Here is a 20,763-nt window from a genome sequence, read left to right on the forward strand (position 1 = left end):
TCTATCCTCTTACAGCTTTAGAACTTTAAAACTTAATAAAAAAAAGAAACATGGAAATCAGAAAAGCTGTCCTTTGTCATATTTTAAGTTTGGTTATTAATTCTAACTTTTAATTAGAACTAGGGAATTAAAAAATAAATAAAAAACACAACACAAGGCACAGTAAAAACAATCATCAGTTGAAACATTAATCCTTCCCTTCCCACTCCACAATAAATATGACATGCTGATCTTTAATCTTAGTGAATCTTGACACATCATCCATCCTCTCCTCACTAACCTTCTTCAGACAGGCATACACCCACCTGTCCAATGTGCCTGATCCATGCTCAGCAAAGCCCCTCCACTAGTGCAGTGGCAAAAGCAGGGTTTGCAGCCTCACATGCACTCCTCCCCAACCCCTGTTGCTCCCAGTGCTCACTGTCCTCGCCTGAGAGATCCCAAGGGGCAGCACCAGAGAATGTTCCGACAATGAAGAAGGCAGAATACGCAACTCCAATTGCATCATGATTTCTCCATTCCCAGAATATTTTCTCAAGTTCCACAAGGAAGGGGAGGAGAGGAAAAACACTACCTCTTTGTGCAGAATCAGGTACTCAGTAGAGTCAATTTTAAACAAGTTATCATCTGTGGAACCAACAACTGAAAAATGAGTTTATAGTTCTAATTTAAAGTGAATGTAGAAAAAACCTGATTCCATGTTCCCATATGCAAGCACAGATATTTTAATCTGTTCCCAGAATTCAGACACCAAAGCAGCCATCTGTCACAAAAAAGTACATCACCTTGTGAAGGTGGCACAGCTAACATCCTCTGTATCGCCTGCCTGGCAGAGAGACGGACTGGTTAATCTGATTGATCATTTCTACCCTAACATCAGCAATTCATTAAATAAATGAAAGTGCATGTTGAGCTATTTTTTATGTACTGAAGATGCCATTCAAAAATTGATGTGATCTGGGGACATCTGATGCTCTGTTTTAAAAGTCTTCTTAAAATGTATTATGTGAATTGTTATATGTATTATGGGGCAAAAATAAACTATGAGGACAGGAATCTGACTACACTGAAATCTGTATGTGCAGGAAGTGTCTGTTACAGCTTTAAATCTTGCACAGTTTTGATCTAAACATGTGAAATTCGCAGTCAGCAGTTTGATGAGAATCAATTTTTAAGCTAATTATAACTCTTAAACAATTTTGTGGCTAAACAAACTTCACTTTGCAGTGACCTCTCCAAGTATCTTTTCCCACAGATTTTGTAGGTTACTCTGCTTCAAGGAAGTGCTATCCATTTTCCTGTTAGTGAATAAAGGCTGTTTGAGAAGTCCCTGTCCTAGACGTTCCAAAACCACATAAAACCCACCTGTATCGCATATGCCAGCATACCCAACAATTGTTATCCCCAGGCTTTGCCCATTCTTTTTTATAAGTTCAACATCGTAGGTCTCAAAAAGGTCGTTATTATCCTATAAATAAAGCACAAGAAAACAAAGAAGCCTGTAATTTCTCAGTACCATTAGCAAATTGCAGGTTAAGCTCTTCAAAAGTGAGCAGTGATTTTGATTTTCCTACTTTAGCAGGTATCACATTTACAGAGAAGTACCCAGCATTTGATGAAAATAAATATCACTAAAGTCATTACTTGCTTTTGAAATTCTTTGCTATTACTTTTTTCACCTACCTGTCAGAGGCATAAAATTTTTATTTTATTGAAAACAAATGGTTTCATTAGACTGCTCAGGGGCCATTTTTCCTTGGACTCCACCGCTACTTAGTAACAGCAAACTTCCCAGTCTAGCCCAAAACACAACAGAAATCCTGAATGCCCTGAGAATTTCTTCTCTGCCCTTCATCTGTCATCATGACACAAGCAGTGTCATGAATCCACCTGCCTGAGTTGCTTCTGTTGTGCAGTTAAGAAGCAAAAAATTGTTACAAAAACATGGCATCATCATATCATACATTCCTGTCAGAAAAAGAGATGCTTATCTCTCATTGTTATCATCTACTAAGGAACCGAGGGATAGCAGGAAAATGATCTCATAAGTGAAACAGGTTTTATCCCCTGAAATGAAAGAAATCACACATACGCGCAGTAGGCACATCTCTACTACAGAAGGAGTTCTCTGCCTAAACACATATGGGAAACCATGTAGATGCTTAAGTGTATTTTATGCCTTTATGCTAGACACCAAACTCGAAACTCTACATTAAGGTAGTAATTTTATGCACATGAGCTTATGAAGTTTGATACAATTCTATTCTGAGTTTAACTCCATCAAACTGCAAAGAGCACTGGAAGCCACTGGAATRTCAAAGGCAACGCAAAGCCAAAGATGCATTAGTTTGCACTAAATGAAAATTATTTTTAAGGCCTAACAGAAAAAGAGAGAATACTGTACTGTAAACACTTCACTGAACAGATAAAACGACTTCTCATAAAAACAATACTTGGGGGAAAAGACATGACCTGTTCTCTGGTCTCTGAACCCTTCGCTTATTCCAATTACTAAGAAAACCTAAAAGCCAACAGCTAAGTTTGTTACTGATATTACTCTGGAGAAGCGTACAGAAAAGAAGTCCTCCAAAAGTTGGCTTCATTATGTCCCATTGTGCAGTTAATTCTAGTCTGACAAGTAAAAATCAGATGTACAAGACAAATTAGTACAGGATAAGTTCAAGATGAGGCCACCTCAAAGACACTGCTAATAGAGAACAGAAAAATGAGCGAGCGCATATACTCCCAAACAGTGGGATATCAAGGGATAAATTAAAATACATGAAGTTGTTCATTTTCAATAATCTATCTGCTTATACCAGTTAGATCAAAAACAAGCACACGATCAAAGTAAGGTCTGTTGAAGGTAATGAAGTCAAGAGGGCTAGTGTCACTGCTAATAAAATTAACACGGAGCTGGGAAAAGGAAAAGGTTTCTTGAGAAGATAGCACAAGGGAAGACAAAAGAAAAACTAAATCAAATGCCAGCCAAGCATCGCCTATGGAGGAACCTACATCAAAAGCAAGGCAAAGCTATGGTTGTGCCTATTTCACCCTTAGCTGAAAGAGAAACCAGCAGACAGCTATCTCCTTTGTTATCACATCTCCCTCTGCGAGTCAGCTGCTTAAGTGCKTTTCAACTCTCTCACTCCATAAGATGCTGATGGGGAGGAAGACAGTTTTTGTGCTCTGTCACTTATCTTTAGGAGAGGGAATCAAAACAGCAGCCAAGCCCTTAGTGACATCTGAAATGGAACTACAGTCTCAAGAGTCCTGCTATTCTGGCAGTCAGAAGTTCTTCACCACCACTGCTCTAGCTCTGCAGAAATACTCCCCGAGGAATGTTACTGGCAGAATACAAAGATATTGTAAGTGGAGCCTGGAAATATCATGGTACAGAGTCCTAAATACAGCCAGGACAAGCAGGCTGCTAATACTGCAGACAATATCTTGCAGAGTACAAATAGTATGTCTGTTTTCTTGTGCGTATACATAGAGAAAAATGACAAAAAAATCAAAAATGCATTTCTGATGATTTGTAAAATAATCCTAAGAGAAGGGAAAAAAACAGAAAAAAGGAAAAAAATTTTGATACTCCAAAGCTTACAACTAGTGAGACTACTCAGAAATTAGAGGGAAATATTATATCACAAGAAGAAAGCTCTGTTGTGAATCAGACACAAACTGAAAGATGGAGCAAGAAAATCATAAATAAACTAATAAATACATTCAGATTGGCCATCACTCTTGACTTCAGCAAATCTATCATCACAGCAGAAAGAGGGATTTCTTCAAATGTAAATGTGCAGGCTCCATCAGTCCAGAAAGCAATAGATGACATTCAGAAAGAAACAGATGCAGTTATACAAATAGATTTTTTTTTTTCAAATTGCATACCAGGAATAAGGAGGACACTGAAAAGATACTCAGAAATAACATTGTAGAAAGGCTGCAGAATCTATAAGGCTCAGGGTTGTTCAATGACAAACTGCTAAACAAGTCAGATCAGTCTTTGAAGCAGGAAAGAGAGAAAAATAACATTTTGTAGAGGAGACGGCAATCAGAACCATGTTATTTTTTCCAAAAACAAGTCTTCGGAAATAAGATGTAGCCAGAGATAAAGTGCTTAATAACTATGTTGATTTTGTAGGAATGCCCTCCCCCCTCCCCTGAGAGTATTAAATAAGATGGGCTCACTTTTAAGAATCTCACTTTAAAGTATGTGGCTTACCCATTTCTCCATCTCTCTGCCACTACAGCAACTTCTCTTCTTGGAAGAAGAGCTTGTGAAAGACCCACAATACTTCACTGTCTCTTGGCTTCACTTACAGTAGCCATTCCAGAAAGATGTACAACTTTTCTCCTTCCAAATGCTAATGGCTGCCTTTGCAGAGATGGCCCAACAAGCAAGAATGCAAATACGAATCAATATGACTGCTAGCCTCACCTTTAAAACTGGTGCTTTAAAAAAAAACAGCTCTTCACTTGTAAGTTACATTCAAGAAACTAGACAAGAAAGAAAAGGCTACTCGGATTCTACACCTAAATCTAAGCAGCACAGTAGTAGCAGATGGTGCACAAGCACAGCTTTGTTTATGTTTCAAGACCTACTGTACACTTAGTGTAGCATTTGTTGATTTTAATTACTCAAAACTGAAAAGAATGACTTCAAAAACAAGAGACTTTGATATGACCATGATAAGATTTGCTAAAACAAGTTTCAAAATTTGTAGATATATTTCCTATCACAGACAGTACCGTAGACTATGAAAACATTACACTTATGTTTCATAAAAAGATGATTGTGCTGAATAATTCTGCTTTGGCCACAGCACTAGATTTTAGACTAGAGAAATTCACATTCAAGTTTTAAATCCACTTACAAGTGATTGATTAGCAAAAATGTAATGAGCTATGAAGGAGAACTAAGAGTGCCATTTATTGATAATGTTTATGGTCTTGGTAATTAAATCACTCACTTTGAAATAAATTCTGTAAGGCTGGTCATTCTGACCCCAAGATTATAGGTATTTATAGCACACCAGAGAAAGGGAAAAATTATAGAAGGCAGGGATAAAATAATGGCCACTTAAAAACATATAAATGGTTCTGGAAACTCAGATGAGGAGAAGCACTTCAGGTCTCATGAACACTCTGTTCTCCACCTCCTACAAGCCACAAACATACTTAAAATGTCAAAAATAAACATCAAATACTTACATTCCCATTTTGAAAGGAAGGTAATGTACTAACTGGCCAGCTCACAGGAGCTGGTGGAGTCTCTGTAATTTCATACTTTGGGTTTCTTGCAACTGTCATCCTAACAGAGTTTCCACAGTTTCTCAGCACTTGGGCAACCTGTTCACTGGTCATTCCTTGAACATTCGTCCCACCGATCTGTAAGATGTGATCTCCTGTCTGGAGCCGCCCATCCTTCAAACACAAGTGCAAAAAAAATGTTTCCAGTCTGTAAATAAAACAGCTCTTTCACATTACAAAATTGAAACTGCATACAGGCATTTTCATGGCCAGGTCACCCAATGCATAAGAATACCATATAATTAATCAGCACTGCAACATAAATAATTCAAGTAGGTGTTCGAACAATTAAGCACATTTTTTTTCTAAAGTAGTTAACACTGGTGCATCAACTTTTTTAAAATGAAGCAAGATAAGCAGATTGAATAGTACTGTTCCTAATCAAGTGTTTATGTTTCTCATTGAAGGGGGAAGGGGGAGAYCATCAATGCTTTATAATCTCATAGTCTGTTAGGTTCTGCTGTTTCATACAACAGTCCTCATAGAATAGGGGTCAGAATACGAAGCACAGCATGTTGATTTCAGACTCCTCAGGGAATCTCCTAATACTTGTGTATTAACTTTGCAATTTTTTTCTCATGTGACTAGCTGCTACTCAAGAGAGTAATTCCACTGAAGGTAACAAGACTCCATACACACACAATTATCATGTAAATAAAACAGTTTAAGATTCATACATCATTATTTCTATTATAAGCAAGCATTCATGGAACCAGTTCTTCAGCTCGTATTGATCAGCACAGCTCCACCATCTTAGGCACACTGATTTACACAGCAATCTTACTGGTGTTATTCCTAAGACTAACCCAAACTCATTTACAAACTCATCCAGCTTTTAAGGTGTGTGTGTGTGCGTGTGTGTGTGTGTGTGTGTGTGTGTGTGTGTGTTCATTATTTCATGTTTTTAATGATCTCTCATTCAGCTGAGAATAATGTGCGAGTTCTTAACTCACAGGCATCGTTTGTGGCCAGAACACTTCATTCCTTACAGCAAAACAGGTGTTACACAATAATTAAGAGACACTTACTTATACATGACAGGTTCAGAGAAAGGCAGTCAAGCAAAAGCTAACATTTTCCAATAAAGCTCTTCGAATCTCCAGTTTTCATTTCTGTTCCATACTAAAAACCTACCCTAGGCTGCCTCTTTCTGCATGTTACCAGATCTTGTTTGCATACCTAGGGTTCCAGACCTCAAATACCACCACGTCGTGACCAAACTCACAATAAAAATCCAAAATCTGTTTGCTATTCATATGTTCTACTCCTGAGATGTGGCAACACGCAGTACTGGGTCTCTGAAGACAAGCAAACCAAGGTTGCAAACTGTACTTGTGCAACTCTAAAGACACCACTAACTACAGAAGGCTCTGTATTGATCCCAAGCATCTCCTTGAACTGCTCAGACTGCAAGACACAGATCCAAATCGCTTTAAAACCAAAACCAGTATAAAGATAGGACTTTAACTTGTGTCTGGATCTTGCAACACAACTACTCCAAAGGCACAGATTCCCTTGTCTGAGAATTGTTTCCAGAGTTTGTCCTTACAGCTGTTGCCAAATGTATCAAGTTTTACAGAATACGCAATCCAATAGGAGTACTTGTCCCCCCAGACTAACCAAAGGTTGAAAGTATTGAAAGTATTAGAACAACTTGGACAACATTTCAAAATTTCTGGATGTTCTACAATATTAGAAAAGCCAAAACATGCCTGAGAAACAACTTAATGCAGATTAGGTACTGACTTTTTCCTCAATCATACCTTTAACATATTTATTTATAATGTACACATTGGCATTCAGACTTCAATGCTATCACCTTCCTTTTGTTTAAGTATACTAGTTTATTTTAAGATTGTCAGAAGCAGTTAATTATACTTTGCAATCAAACAAGAAGCGACAAAGTACAAGAAATTACCCGATCTGCCAGTCCCCCAGGAACAATTGTTCTTACAACCACACCATTCGACTTTCCTCCTACAATTCCAAAGCCCAATCCGGAACCATCGTTAATCAGCTCAACATCTTCAATGTGGCCCCAATGAATCTGCAATTAATTTAAAAAAAGAAGGTTTTAATTTCAATTGATCTTTAACGTTTCCCAGTTTTGCATGCAGTGGCAACGATGGGAATTAATCAAAACAATTTTCTCTCTCTGCCCCACATATTGGAGATATACTAGAGTTTGGTCAGTCAGCTTCATTTCCTAATAAAAACTCAATGGGATTTCTCATCTGTTTTTAACCATACATTTTGTCCTTTACTTTCATAACAGGACACTAAGAAAAAGCAATTTTAAGATTTTCTTGCCAAAATGAAAACTATCCTTTTAGCTTCTCATAAATCAGGAATACTGCAAACGGAGGGGAAAAAAGAGAGAGAGAGAGAGAGAGAGAGAGAAAGAGAGAGGAAAGAAGCTCGCATTGGCCTAGTTTTCATTTACTCTTGCCCAGCTTCTTATTTCTGTTATTTCACTTATCCTCTAAATACCCTACATACTCTAAACACTAGTACATGCTGAATTAACAGCACAATATAAAGTTTTGCCATACTGAATTGGAAGCATGTTTCCAAGCTACACTGTATCATGACCTTGTGTTCTACAAGACAATCTCAAAATAACAAAGCTGTTAAGCAACCCAAACGCAGCCAATGTTTCTGTCAGATTAATATCTCATAGAAACCAAAATGGAGCAAAGTAGGCAGATTTAAGTCTTCTGTGAATAAAGGATTTATTAGCATACTGAAAAATCTTTGCCAAAGCCAGTTAAATATCATAAAAGAAGTTTAAAGACCCCCTGTAGAGATATATATTTGTATTTTATTTTGTTAGTCTGTTCTGTGCAGATCTTTCAATGAAAAGGCAGTTAAAGTTTAATTCTTTAAAATTTTCAGTGCAATAAACAATATTGATTATCCACTAAAACCTTCAGATTTCACTAGCTCTGTAATAATCATGAGGGAAATAATTACCGAGAATAAGGAAAAGCAGTACTCTTAACCAGATTTTCATTGAAATCTACTTGTATAATAAATTAAGATTCCAATATTGCAAGCCCTGTATTTAGGTGTGTAGTTCAACGAAATTCAGAGAAGCCACCTGGACCATACGATTTGAACACAGATGCAATTCAGCCCTAGTTTATTACACCTCCAACCGACAACCTCTCCTGTTCAAGAAAATTAAAGTGTTCACAATCAATGAAATTTACAGATTAAAAAAATAAAAAAGACAAACAGGAACTCAGAAGTTCCCTTAATAGATTAAAAAAAAAAAAAAAAAAAGGCTTTCTGTTTTGAGCAATTCAAGTTTTAATGGCTTGGGATATTTCAAGCAGTGCTCAAGATAGGCTATGTTTACCCTCTTTTAAGATGCAATCAGAGCAACATCTTTAATTGCTGAGCACAAGGTTTCAGCTGGATATACTTGTAAATCGCAGACCCTGCTGCTAAAAATATGTTGATCTACTAAAGCTTCTGCTAGCCCATAAAGACCCAGGATCTATTTTATAACACCTTCATGCAGCTTTGCAATGGAAACATTCTACTTAACTGCATGATCAGTCTCAATCAAATGCCATTGCATATAAAACCTGATTAAAAAATAAAAAAATAGGTAAAGCTAGCTAACACAAACAGTTACAACTATTAAAAAGCCCATGCTAGTTCAAAATCTGATTTTGACAGTCTTACAACTTACAGTCTCAGGTGGATTTATATCACTTGGTAAGACAGCCGAAGTTCTGCTGTTTCCTTGAACTGGCTCCCTAGCAACAACCAGATGTAAAGATCCTGTGGATTGTTGGAGGAGCGCAATAGCGTGCTGATGGGAAATGTTCTGATCCAATGGGGTGCAATTAATGGCCAGTATGTGGTCATTTTCCTTTAGTCTTTGATCCCTTAGCAAAACRTTAAAAGAAATTTTAAAATGCAGCACAGTAACTTCATAACAGGCTAGTGTAATCTAAATACGATCATGCAAAATACACAGTTATGAAAGGTTAAATGATTTATATAAAGCAGTATCTGCTTAATAGACTGTCTTCGCCAACAGAAAAATTACATGCCGTTCACATTGTCTTGAACAGACCAACCAAATCAAATTTTGTTGCAACACTGCCATGATATACTAGTTTGATAGATTTCTTCCTTTGCTTCTATTCAAAATTCAATGAAATTCCCTCATTCTTTCTTGATTATGTTGAGTTACAGGACAGAAAACTCCAGTTTTGCAGTTATATAATGAACAAGGAACTATTCTTTTTCTACTGTCTGCACTATGTGACATCTCCAAGTACCCAAAACTCAGGCTATGATATTGTTTTGTATCATTATTTAACATAAAGATATTTATATTGTACTCAAAAGAATTTACAATATCGAACTTCCAACATCAAACTTTCTTCAGGCAATAGACAGCTCAACTTACATTATACATATATCATAAATAGTACACTGTAATAGTATAAATCTCATGGTTAATTCACCCTAGCAATGAATTTAGATTTGTGACAAGAGTGAAACGATCATTCATCTGCTTTGTTAAATATTCATTCTGAGCACGAGACCAAACTGTTACTTAGACAGACACTGCCTTCAAAGCTCTGTAGGAATCCAAAAAAAAGTCTCCAGGAGATCTTGTCTCAGAAGGAAAACTTGAAGCATACTGAGGAAATTTATAAAAACCCAAAACAATGTAACTGCATGTCTTAACTAACACATTTTAAACTTCATTTTTATCATGCAATATTTAAGATCTTTCCCTGAAATCTCTTTTCACAGGCACTAACCATATTTTAGATTCCCTCATCAAAGAAAGCAAGCAGCAGGTCATCAAATCCTAACGTGAGATATTCACCCTCCTCTGACATCCGGATCAGTCCATCTGTCTCCACTTTGAAAGAGCCTAATACGCTTTTCTTTAAGTGCTCTATGGTGTGTTCTCTGTGGGCCCATAGCCATTATCATTCCAACCTCTCCCCACTCTTTTTGTCATCCTGTGTTGGCACTTCCTGACATGTGTTATTTAAAAAGTGACACCAGTGACTTGAAATCTAGACACATTTTCTTTAAACATAATTCCAAGCACTGTATTTGTCTCATGCCAACTCTTGTGGTTTTACAATCACATTTTATTTTTAAAGGATTGCTCTGCCTTTTGTTGTTGGGCAAAAACCCACAGACAATACGGGGGAAGACTGCCTGAAGCCTTGATTCTATGATGACATCTGTGCAGGGATCTGTCAGGAGGATTGGATCTAAATTTACACAGGAAAAACAGTAAAATCAACTATAAATAAAAGCATTGTCATACGCACACAAATAAACAAACAAAGGGAAAAAATATCTTCCAGGGATACAATGGATAACAATTCAAATAGAGGCTAATTTTATTTTCCTTGTATTCTTTTGTGAGTTTTCTTTGTTTTATAATCACTGCTCAAGATTCTCTTGAGCAATTCCTGGAAAATCCATTTATGAAAGGCTAGGATATTTAAAACTCATCTGAAAATCTGGTCCCTGGCACATGAGTTCACTTATTTGAATAGCCAGAATTCAGGCTACCTCCCACAAAATATCCCATCTGATAACTCAGACAAAGATGTCTGATGAGGTTTTCAGTGAAAATCATGGCTTACGTCTTCATAGAAATACTGCAGATTTAAGATACAACTCTAAAAATCTCACCTGTCAGCTATGCCTCCTGGCTGGACTTCTTTGACAAAGATACCAACTTCTCCCGAGCTGTGGTTTTTAAGGGCGACCACACTAAATCCAAGACCTCCAACAGAAGGCTTATCTATCTTTATTGATTCTATTTGTCTACCCTAGTAAAAAAGAAAAAAAAAATACTGATTTTTAATGCAGTAGAATGAGCTAGTTTAAAATTTATGAACATCACGAGAATTATTCTCCTCCTACGACTAAACAAAGACAAAATACTGAATATGTTATTTCTATAAAAGCTCCTCCATTTATTATTTTTAATATAACAGAGTATTGGATATGCAAGCACTCTGAGGTTCTGAAACCTCAGGGAATTTAAGAGCTGCTTTCACACTTCATTCACATTATGAGATGAATTCCAAACTGGATGAAAACTATGAATGAAGTGCTGTCTAGAGCAATATATTTGGGATTTCTGGAAATACTGCACAGCTAAACTAAATTACTTGTCTTTGGCTCCTTTTGCTTTTAATGCAAACCTTTTTTAGATTTGTGTTCAAAAGACTGCAGCTTTTAAATAAAGAAAATAATTTTCTTCCCCTCCCTACCATTTCATACTTGATGCTAAAAATGTTTGCTTTTCTAGCTACCTTTTCAGTTCTAATACAAAATTTCTGGGGTTGTTTACTGGGAAGTATTACTTAGAGAAAGCACTTATATTACAGCTGTTTTATCCAAAATAATGTGCAGTCTTTACCGCTAGATCTTTTATTGGATTAGTTAATGACACACTAATGAGAAGAGTTATGCTCAAAATATTACAGCTACATTAAGGTAGTCAATTAGCAACAGTTACTTAATATAGAAAGGCACGACTAACCAATTAAATTAATGGTTCAAAGTAACACAGAACAATATATTCATGGTATAAATGCCAATCCCGCATGGGTGAATGTCTGCACCTGTGTAACTCTCCAAAAGCATCTGGTACATGCTACATCACATGTTAACGAAATCAGCATCTGTCTGGCAAAGTTAAGAAAAATTAAATGAAGAGTTAAATAAAATATTAAACACYGGTTCTTTTAATTGTTTGCACTGTTCATATATCAAGAAAGCTGGTAAGTTTCCAATTCAAAATGTACTTGATGAAAAAAGCCTTTTTCCATTCAAACAAGTTGCTGCAGAAAATGTCCATTTTCAATTAAGTGTCAGCAAATGCCAAAAATGTTCTCTGGAAACGGAAATTTCTTTTCTATGTTGGTGTGTTTGATAGAGAATAAAAAAAATGGCAAAGAAAAGACTTTCCATTTTTGATGGTATCTTGCACAGGGAAAAGTTATCCTCAGCAGCTCTAAATTCTTACTGACTAGGAGGCACCGCATTCTCAGATACACAACAGAAGAGCGTGTTTGGCAATGTACTCCAAAGGCACACATGGAAAAGTCTGACATTAGAGGGAAATAAGTTTTGTGTGCTGAACTTGAGAGCCTTACCTTTGCCATCTGTTGGATGATTGTGTTAAATTCATTAACTCCTAGGTTTGGAATGAAAGTAGATGGTCCGGGTTCAGGTGAATTACAAGGTGTACACAAGCTCCCATTAGCAACTGATTTGTCAGCAAACACTAGTAGCCCTCTCTTAGTAAAATCAAAATCTACTGAACGGTCTGGAGGCATATAATTAAGCTGTTGAAAATGAACAAAAACGTAGTAAAACTATTAAAAACATAAGGAAAGATTTCCACACGTAGGACGTTTTGTAAAGACTGCCAAATAAGCAAGCATGTACATGTTTATATATAGATATTCACAGAAATACACTCACCTATATAAACTAGGCAATATTTACATATAAGCTACAGTCAAGCTGTCATGCCAAGTTTAAACTGGTTATCAGAAGGAAGAGTTTCCCAAAGATTTCAGCTGTGTTTCTATTCCACTCATTTTCCCCATTTGTACCACACCTTCCTTGCCTGTGCCCATTCCTCTCTTTTCACCCTCATATTCCAGAAACAACACAGACAAGCATCAAATATTAAAGAGGCACTGGTGCAATCACCAGACAAGCCTAAACAATTCAGGCACAGGAATCACTATTTTTGTGAGTGACTTAGGCACTCAGGAGCCAAAGGCCTGGTCTATATTAGGTCCTCCCCAGAGAGGAGACTAAAGTACAAACTACCTATCACTGAATATGCTACCATTGCTAGAACTCGTGGGTCAGTTTCTAGCCTTGGCAGACAGCAAAGGAGTGTAAAAATAATGTGACACAGTAAACTGAAGAATTTGTCCTGAATGAAACTACTTGTTGGGGGGGGGGGGAGGGGGAGAAGAACATGATTTTTAAAAATTTAATAAAATCAAAATTTGCTAGTTACAAACATTCTGAACATGAAATCCATTATGCCATGGCTACAAAACATCATCTTAGATTTATTCGCATTTTCATAGCTTTTTTTTTTTTTTTTTTTTTTTTAAAAAACCACTTAAATGCAAAATGCTCTGGGGGCATTAGAATAATCTAAGGGGTTTTTCCCAGCTTGCAGCAAGATGCATCCAAGTTTTGGAAGGAAGGAGCAGGAACAGATACAGCAACAAGGGAAGAAGGGAGAATGAATGGCACAGCCACTGCCACAAAGAACACGTGCAATACATTTGGAAACGATGGCAAAGTTACCTCATTCCCCTGAGATCTGCCCCACTATGTTTGCAGCTGGGCAGGTGTAATAACAGCACAGGCAGAGATTGCTGCTGCTTATAGTATGCCACACTAGTCCCTGATTTTAAGTTTGCATTCCTGACAGCTAATTGCATGATGAGATCTGTTCATACAGATGTGTCATCGATCCCTGTGTCCACACGATCGAAGTGCCAGATGGCATTATAAACTAACCCACACAAGTCCCTTCTGCTGCTGGAGCTAGCTCTTTTAAAGCTAGCTTGGATATATCTACATCAGCGCTTGGCAAAACTTCAGGGGTGGTTTTTCTAGATTTTATTTCCCAAAGCAGGTTAACCATGCTTGTACAAGTCAGCAGGGACCAAGTGATGCCATCTTTTAAAAAGGTGAGATGCTGCCAGTCAGCTGATAAACAGCATCTAGCTTCTGGGAAAAACAAAGGGTCCCAGTTCCCACTGTGTTCAAAACTCCAGCTACTGGAGTTGATGCCTGTTGCAGATACCTGTCTCAAGACTGATGTGGTTCTCAACTTCTGCTTCTTCTGCATACTTTCCAAAGCATGTTGCCCCTATGACTACATTATGTTGCAATATCTCTTCTCATTTCAGTAGGGACTGTGCAGATACCAACTTGACTCAAAAAAAGAACAAAAACAAAAAAAAAAACAAAACAAAAAAGACAACATTAATCGCTCCAAGTTACAGCCTATTAATGACAGTGTCTTCATTAACACCAACCTACATATCCTGTTTTAAGTTCCAAGTTAAATATAGTTATTATCACACAAAACAATTGTTATTTTACACTCACTTGTTCCTTCAGTTGTTTGATGGATTGCTGGAGAGTCAGAATCTGGTTAAATAAAGGGCTCCTAAGTGTGTCACGCAAAACAGTCAGGTTTTCATTATGTGGAGCATCTCTTTTTTCATGGAGTTTTGTTTGCAGACGATCAAGGATCTGCAGCACCTGCTGTTTATCTGCACCCCAAAGTAGTACAAGTTAGGAACCGAGTTCCATTTCTCACAGCTTAGCAAAAGCAATTACTTTTCAATTACATACCCGCTGCAGGATTTTCAGGCATGTTGAAAGGTATTCTTGAAATTACTCAGAATAACCTAGACAAAGATAAAAAAAAAATTAAAGGAAGAGTGAATTAAATTACAGCGCTCTGATTGGAGATAGCAGATAAATTATCAATAAATACACTACTTTCTTAATTTCACTTTATTCTATACTAATAAAATGCTAAGTTGACTACAACAAAATCAATCAAAAAACCCTACTCTTTCCTTTTGTTTACGGAGCACTCAACACGGCTCTCAATACAGCTAGTTGCACTGTGACCTCAACAAAGATGAAATATTTCTGTGAGTTCTGTGTGTTTTGTCTTTCATATACAAAAATGATGAACATCTCTTTACAGTATCTGGAAGAATGCAGATTATAAAATCAAACATTAGCCAAGGAAATTGAGTGGCAGCTGTGTTCAGTCAAATTATTTTAAATACGGACAACAAAGTTGTGACCTTTTCAAACACATACAGATAAATCTTACTATTTAAGAGGTACTTTACTCTCATTTAATTATTTGTAGACAGTATCTTTATCACAACAGCTTAGTCTTACAACAGGGCAAGATAGGTGAAACCTTATATCCTTTTATAAAACGATTCCATAGAGCCATAGAATTGCCTCCACATATAAGGCAGCATACCATTAAGGCCTAAAATTGGTCAAATCAATTCCTACTTCAACACTTCCTTAAGGGACCTCAGTTCTAATCCCAGCCCCACTGCTGATCTGCTGAATAGGTAAAAGAAACACTTTCCCTTCTCTGTTCCATGTGCCATCCTTTGTCCTTTCTCTTTACATGACAAGCTTTGAAGGAACAGAATATCCTTTATCATGTTCCTCTACGGTGCCAAACAAAACAGGTCTCCAGCTGTGGTTGAGGCTTAGATGGCAGTATAAAAACAATTGACTTGCAATTAGTAGTTATGATAAATGTGTACCCTTACATGCATGTTATTACCTTGATGCAGAGCCTGTCATCCTGAAATCTGTCAAGGCAGTCAAACCAAAACACACACAAGATTTCTTCACTCAGTACAAGTTCCTCTGAACAAAGTCAAATATTTAACAGCACAATTTACCTAATTTTGACCCTACCCAGTATATAACTATGTAATTTCAAAATAATGTATTTTCATTATTTTGGAACAAAACCCAGCCATATAAAAAAAAATATTCTTTTAATCCTGAAATTCAAGAGACAAAATGGTCATATGCATCTGAACACAATACCATGGTAAGCATATGCCAGAAACCATCTCCCAGTAGAGCTCCTGTTCTCTCAGCTCTGCCTCTGATACTTGCTGTGCTCACACTGAGAAAGTCCGATCTCTATAAGGACACTGGTATGTTCAAGATAACGTTAATCATGCAGATGAAAACAGAGTAATACAATAGCTTCTCTTCTCCCAAAAGAATCAGATTAAGCTGTTTTAAAGTAATTAAAAAAAGGAGGCGTGTTACAAGCCACAATTTTGTATTTATGCAACCTTTATTGTATCTGAGCAGTTCTGGCTCCTAAAAAAAATTGCTGCACAACTCAATGGGTTTGCGTGGTTTCCACCTAGGGCCAAGCAAAATGAGTCGCCTTGCAAGGCTATTAACAGATTTAGGAGGTCATTTTAAATCAAACTCATAGCAAGAGTAGAGGCGGCAAACCCATACAACCTCGAAGGATTTTCAGGAATGCATCTGAACTTCTGTAAGTGCTGCAGCTTTATTTTCTTTTCCATTTGAAATAAAACACTTCTAAGAGCACAGCAGCCTTTAATTCTATGCTGAGATCTGATTCTGAAGAACAGATGAAAATACCATTTCCTTATACATTCTTAGGTCTACATCTAAACAAAAAGGCTAAACTTAACCTCTTTGACTAAAAATATTGCAGGAATCTTAACAAAACAGGACAAAGACTATGAAAATTTTACTTTCTTTCAAATTTTACTTTCCTCCATTTATCTCGCTCCCTTTTTTCCTCCCACCTTACATCAGCAGTTAAAATCGGAAAAAAACCCTAAAGCAGGCAAACCAACATCGGAAAGAGATGCAGAATAACTCCTAGGAGGAACAGTGACTTGAAACACCTTTAAAGAGCTGTACAGTGAGGGAAAGATTAAACTCAGAAAAGAAATCCCAGTATGTCAGGAAATAAGATCACTTTATACCACTATGCCAACCTCAGGGCTAGCTGAAGCCGTAAGAGCGGTCCAACCCTCCAGCATCCTTTCGTGAACTTGTCCTTCCTCCCCTTTATCAGCACTTGCATTCATTCACCCGATCCTGCAGTGAGTTGGTGCAGGGAGCTAAACGTGGACTAACATTCACGTTTTGCTAGGGTTAGCTTTCTGCACGCTTGGCTCAGCACAAGCAGTTACCCATACCAGCACGTCGGAGAGGGCAGAGGGGCGCAAACAGGGAGCGAGACCCCCACCTTGCAGCAGCAGCAGTTGCAGCAGCTCTGCTGCACTGGCAAACTGCACCACAAGAAACAGCCTGCGTCATTCAGAAACCACCTCTGTGAGCTCCATTGACAGGCTAAAAGATTAATTTTTTTTTCCATTACAGCGGGTGTAGCAATAGCAATTATGACAATGAGTACAGAGCCAAAAGAAGAAAAAATAGAGCAGAAAAATGTAGGTAAGACATCTAGGCTCCATCTAACACGCAGAAGTCCCCTGGAGAAGGAGGTGAAAAAGCAGAAAAAAACAAAAGACCAAAACATACACACAGAGCAAGTTTCTCCTTCCTGCTTTAACTGCTGCAAAGTATTGCTAAGAGCTATTGCAGACCACTCTGCTCCAGCGGCAGCTGAAGTGGATGGACCTCAGGTACAATTCATGTAACATTTCAAGTTCACACAGCACTTCGCGATCCCTCGTGATCAAAGCTGGCCTCTAGCCAGACTGCAAAGATTTTTTTGGGCAACACATTAAAACCGCCATCAGTATTTCTTTCTTCTCCTTTCTTTTCTCCAAGTGAAAAGGGGGATGTTTTATTTTAAAGCAAACCAACAGCCCCTTCTGTTGTAAGGGGATCCCTGAGAATATAAACTAAAGTTGAATGTTTTCAAGTAATGCATAAGTGATGACAGTTCCCTAACTTGCTCTTGGGGGCCAGTGAAATACACAACCCCAGAAATTACCGATCAGTTTATGTTTGGCAACCCAAACAGGTCATTGCTAAACAATTTCTAAACACTAATGCTAATTTTGAGTGAGGTGGCAACAGACAGAATTTGCTAAATTAGGAGACCCACGCCTAGACATTAATCTTCAAGAGTGATCCGAAACACAATGGTTTCATCTCTTGAAAACAGCTCATCCACTGTGTGTTGAACTTCCCCAGCTCAATTCTCTTACTTCTACAGCCATCTATTTATCTGCTAGACAAAATGACAAACCTCAAAGTTTAAAATTCACATTGCAGCTCCCAGTATCACCATAAAATCATTGCCAAAAATCAGGAATTTCATAAAGGTTAGCATGGTCAGGAAAAAATATATTATTCAGCACAACGTACATATGAGTTTTTACTCTCTTCACTTTTGAGAGCTGAACTCAATGTATCACAGGGAGCAGGAAAGTTTCACAAAGTCTTGGGTGAAATGCGAGGACTTGGATCCTTTTCAAAAATAGACCTCGAGGAGGGGAGAACAAAAAAAAAAAAGAAAAGAAAAAGAAAAAAAGAAAAGAAAAAGAAAAAAAAGAAAAAAAGAATTTCCCCATGCCAATGAGGACACCAGAAGAGCCGAAAGGTTTAAATCTTCCATCACCTCCACCCAGTCCCCACACTGCTGCTAGTTGAGCTGAGACACTAAGTGATCATCTGCTGCCTAACTCAGAGCTACAGAGGATCAAGACATCCTTGGCAGTGGATTTGACAAACACTTACCCTCTGCAGAGGATTACTGAGACACAGAAGTATGAATTTTTCTCCTAGGATCTGAATGAGAACACAGTTAAGCTGGCACAGATTCTTCTGCCCATCTCCACTCACCTAACTACTACAACTGCTTCTGCCTGATGTCTTCAAGCTTGCCCGAGCCTCCTGGCTCCCACAAGTGGGCTCTGCAAGGCACTGGACCCATCTCACCCCAGTTTTCTAACTGTGCTCTACAGCCCTCTGCAGTCCCAATCACCAGCCTCTCCAAAAGCTATTTCCCTCATTTGACACCCGTCCCAGGCCTACCTCCTGGCTTCACAGCTCCGTACCTCCTTGCGGGCTTTTTGTCCCATAACACACGCAGCGTACAGCTGGCTTGGAGTTAGGCAACTTGACTCTCCACACTCTGCCAGAAGAGAGCAGGTTCAGGGGAGTCAAGGAAAGCAAATGAGAGCTGGATTTGTTTGGTCTGGTGACAGACCAAGGACATGGCAGCTGAGAGCTGTGGTTGCAGGGAGAGTTCTGACTAGTCCAAGGGCGCCCATGCTCATCGTGAGTGGCACCTTTTGGTACATTAGCTCCAGGACACAAGTCCTTGATGCGCAAGTGCTAACTGCTGCTATTTTTCAAAGGCTTCTAACATAGGCAATCTGGGCAGATTGTCACGGGAACAGCAAAGAGTACATCCTTATTCAAAGTCACCTTTCTGCACTAATGCATTTGGAATTTTTCCAGAAGTGACTGATACGGTGCATGTTTTTCCTTCATCAGTCCAGGAGAAATCTCTGACTTGGAAAATTTCAGCTCGAAGAGTTTAAAGTTTGGCAAAGGCGAAAAAAAAGGAAAAAACAGCATTTGATATACTTATCTTAATCTTAAATGGTCCTACCTCAACATCACCTATAATTTGTGATATTAAAAAAAAAAGTTAAAAAGTCTTCATGCCGCTATGTGCTACAGAAGAAACAACATTATTCTAAAATATATTTTTGCTGTTCTACACAGTAGGCTGACTCAGTTTACCATCTTAGTAACGCACAAAAAAATTCAGTCCAAAAATGTTTAGCATGTGCACACTTTTCAGAGACCACTGTAAGCAAAGGTCCTGCTGTTTCGCATAAATATTACAGGTTTTAATTAAAAGTGCAATAGATCTTCAATGTTTTTCAGTATCTCAAAATATTATACAACATATTTTGTGTTGACTACTTCAGGCACTTGAGATAATTGAATGGTGCTGTGAATACCTAAATACAAATATAGCATATATCTGCAGGATAAAGCAGGTCAAAGCTAAGTATTCTTACGTATGAAATAACTGATCCCCAGACAAGACAAGCGTACCCTGTAGTTACAGAGGATTATTGACTACAAGATGATGAAAGCAAATGAAACTGCGTGTACCTGAGATTACCAGCCTCCATGCTGCTCAGGATGAACCTTACTCATTCTCAAGACATGCTAAGTTTTAACAAGCAGAACCTGAATTCCTGTGGGCTTGAGCCTTGAGGGGAACGTGCCTGTGTGGATTCTCCGACATCTAATAAAAGGGTGAGCTCACGCTGAAGCCACTCTCAGTGGAGCAATAACGCAGCTTCTACTCAGAAACCTATTCTCACAAGGATTGTGCTTCTGGGATCCGAACACTGTCATGTTCTACTGAAATTAAACAACAAATCTGAAAATTATTACAGGTAACAGTGACACAAATAAACTGCTTCATGTGGGAGGAGAGTTGTTAGACTTGGAACCATAGTGCCGGTTTCTAAAGCTCAGAAATTCAAGGAATTGCACCCMACTAACTAACCCCTGCATAAAAGCCTGCTTCTTTAAGGATCTCTGAATTGAAAGCCTTTGACCAAAGTGTCTCCGACGGAAAGCTATTTCATCAGCACCTCCTCGCCTAGTTACAACAAATTCTTCATAAGCAGTGAAGGCAACGCTAGCAGGCCCGCGGTGTCCAAACCGCGCTGCGAGGCCAGGCGTCGAAAAAGCKAGAAAAAGGTCAGAAACGCTTCTAGCAAAGCTACTACCAAARGCTATTTAGAGCTCGGGGGGGTTGGTGAGGGAACTCGACTCCTCCGAGAGTCGAGGGAGGGTGCCCCCCGGCCCTTCCCGGCTCCGCATCCCCCCGCACTTCCC

The 20,763-nt window shown here is 38.3% G+C and overlaps 1 protein-coding gene across 1 annotated transcript in view; it reads right to left on the reverse strand.

The window, feature by feature from the left end:
* PATJ (PATJ crumbs cell polarity complex component) overlaps positions 1 to 20,763 on the reverse strand; it is a 157,126-nt gene that overhangs the window by 134,042 nt on the left and 2,321 nt on the right. The window contains exons 2-9 of the mRNA XM_085306074.1: positions 14,728 to 14,783; positions 14,479 to 14,645; positions 12,483 to 12,674; positions 11,008 to 11,147; positions 9,020 to 9,218; positions 7,238 to 7,366; positions 5,221 to 5,433; positions 1,366 to 1,468 (exon numbers count right to left, since the gene is read on the reverse strand). Of these exons, the coding sequence (XP_085162200.1) occupies positions 1,366 to 1,468; positions 5,221 to 5,433; positions 7,238 to 7,366; positions 9,020 to 9,218; positions 11,008 to 11,147; positions 12,483 to 12,674; positions 14,479 to 14,645; positions 14,728 to 14,749 (1,165 nt within the window). The 5' untranslated portion in view covers positions 14,750 to 14,783. The remainder of the gene's footprint in view (positions 1 to 1,365; positions 1,469 to 5,220; positions 5,434 to 7,237; positions 7,367 to 9,019; positions 9,219 to 11,007; positions 11,148 to 12,482; positions 12,675 to 14,478; positions 14,646 to 14,727; positions 14,784 to 20,763) is intronic.

The sequence above is a fragment of the Rhea americana genome, unplaced genomic scaffold, assembly GCF_003343005.1.
Source record: "Rhea americana isolate MKP2758 unplaced genomic scaffold, rheAme1 scaffold_230, whole genome shotgun sequence".
Taxonomy (NCBI): domain Eukaryota; kingdom Metazoa; phylum Chordata; class Aves; order Rheiformes; family Rheidae; genus Rhea; species Rhea americana.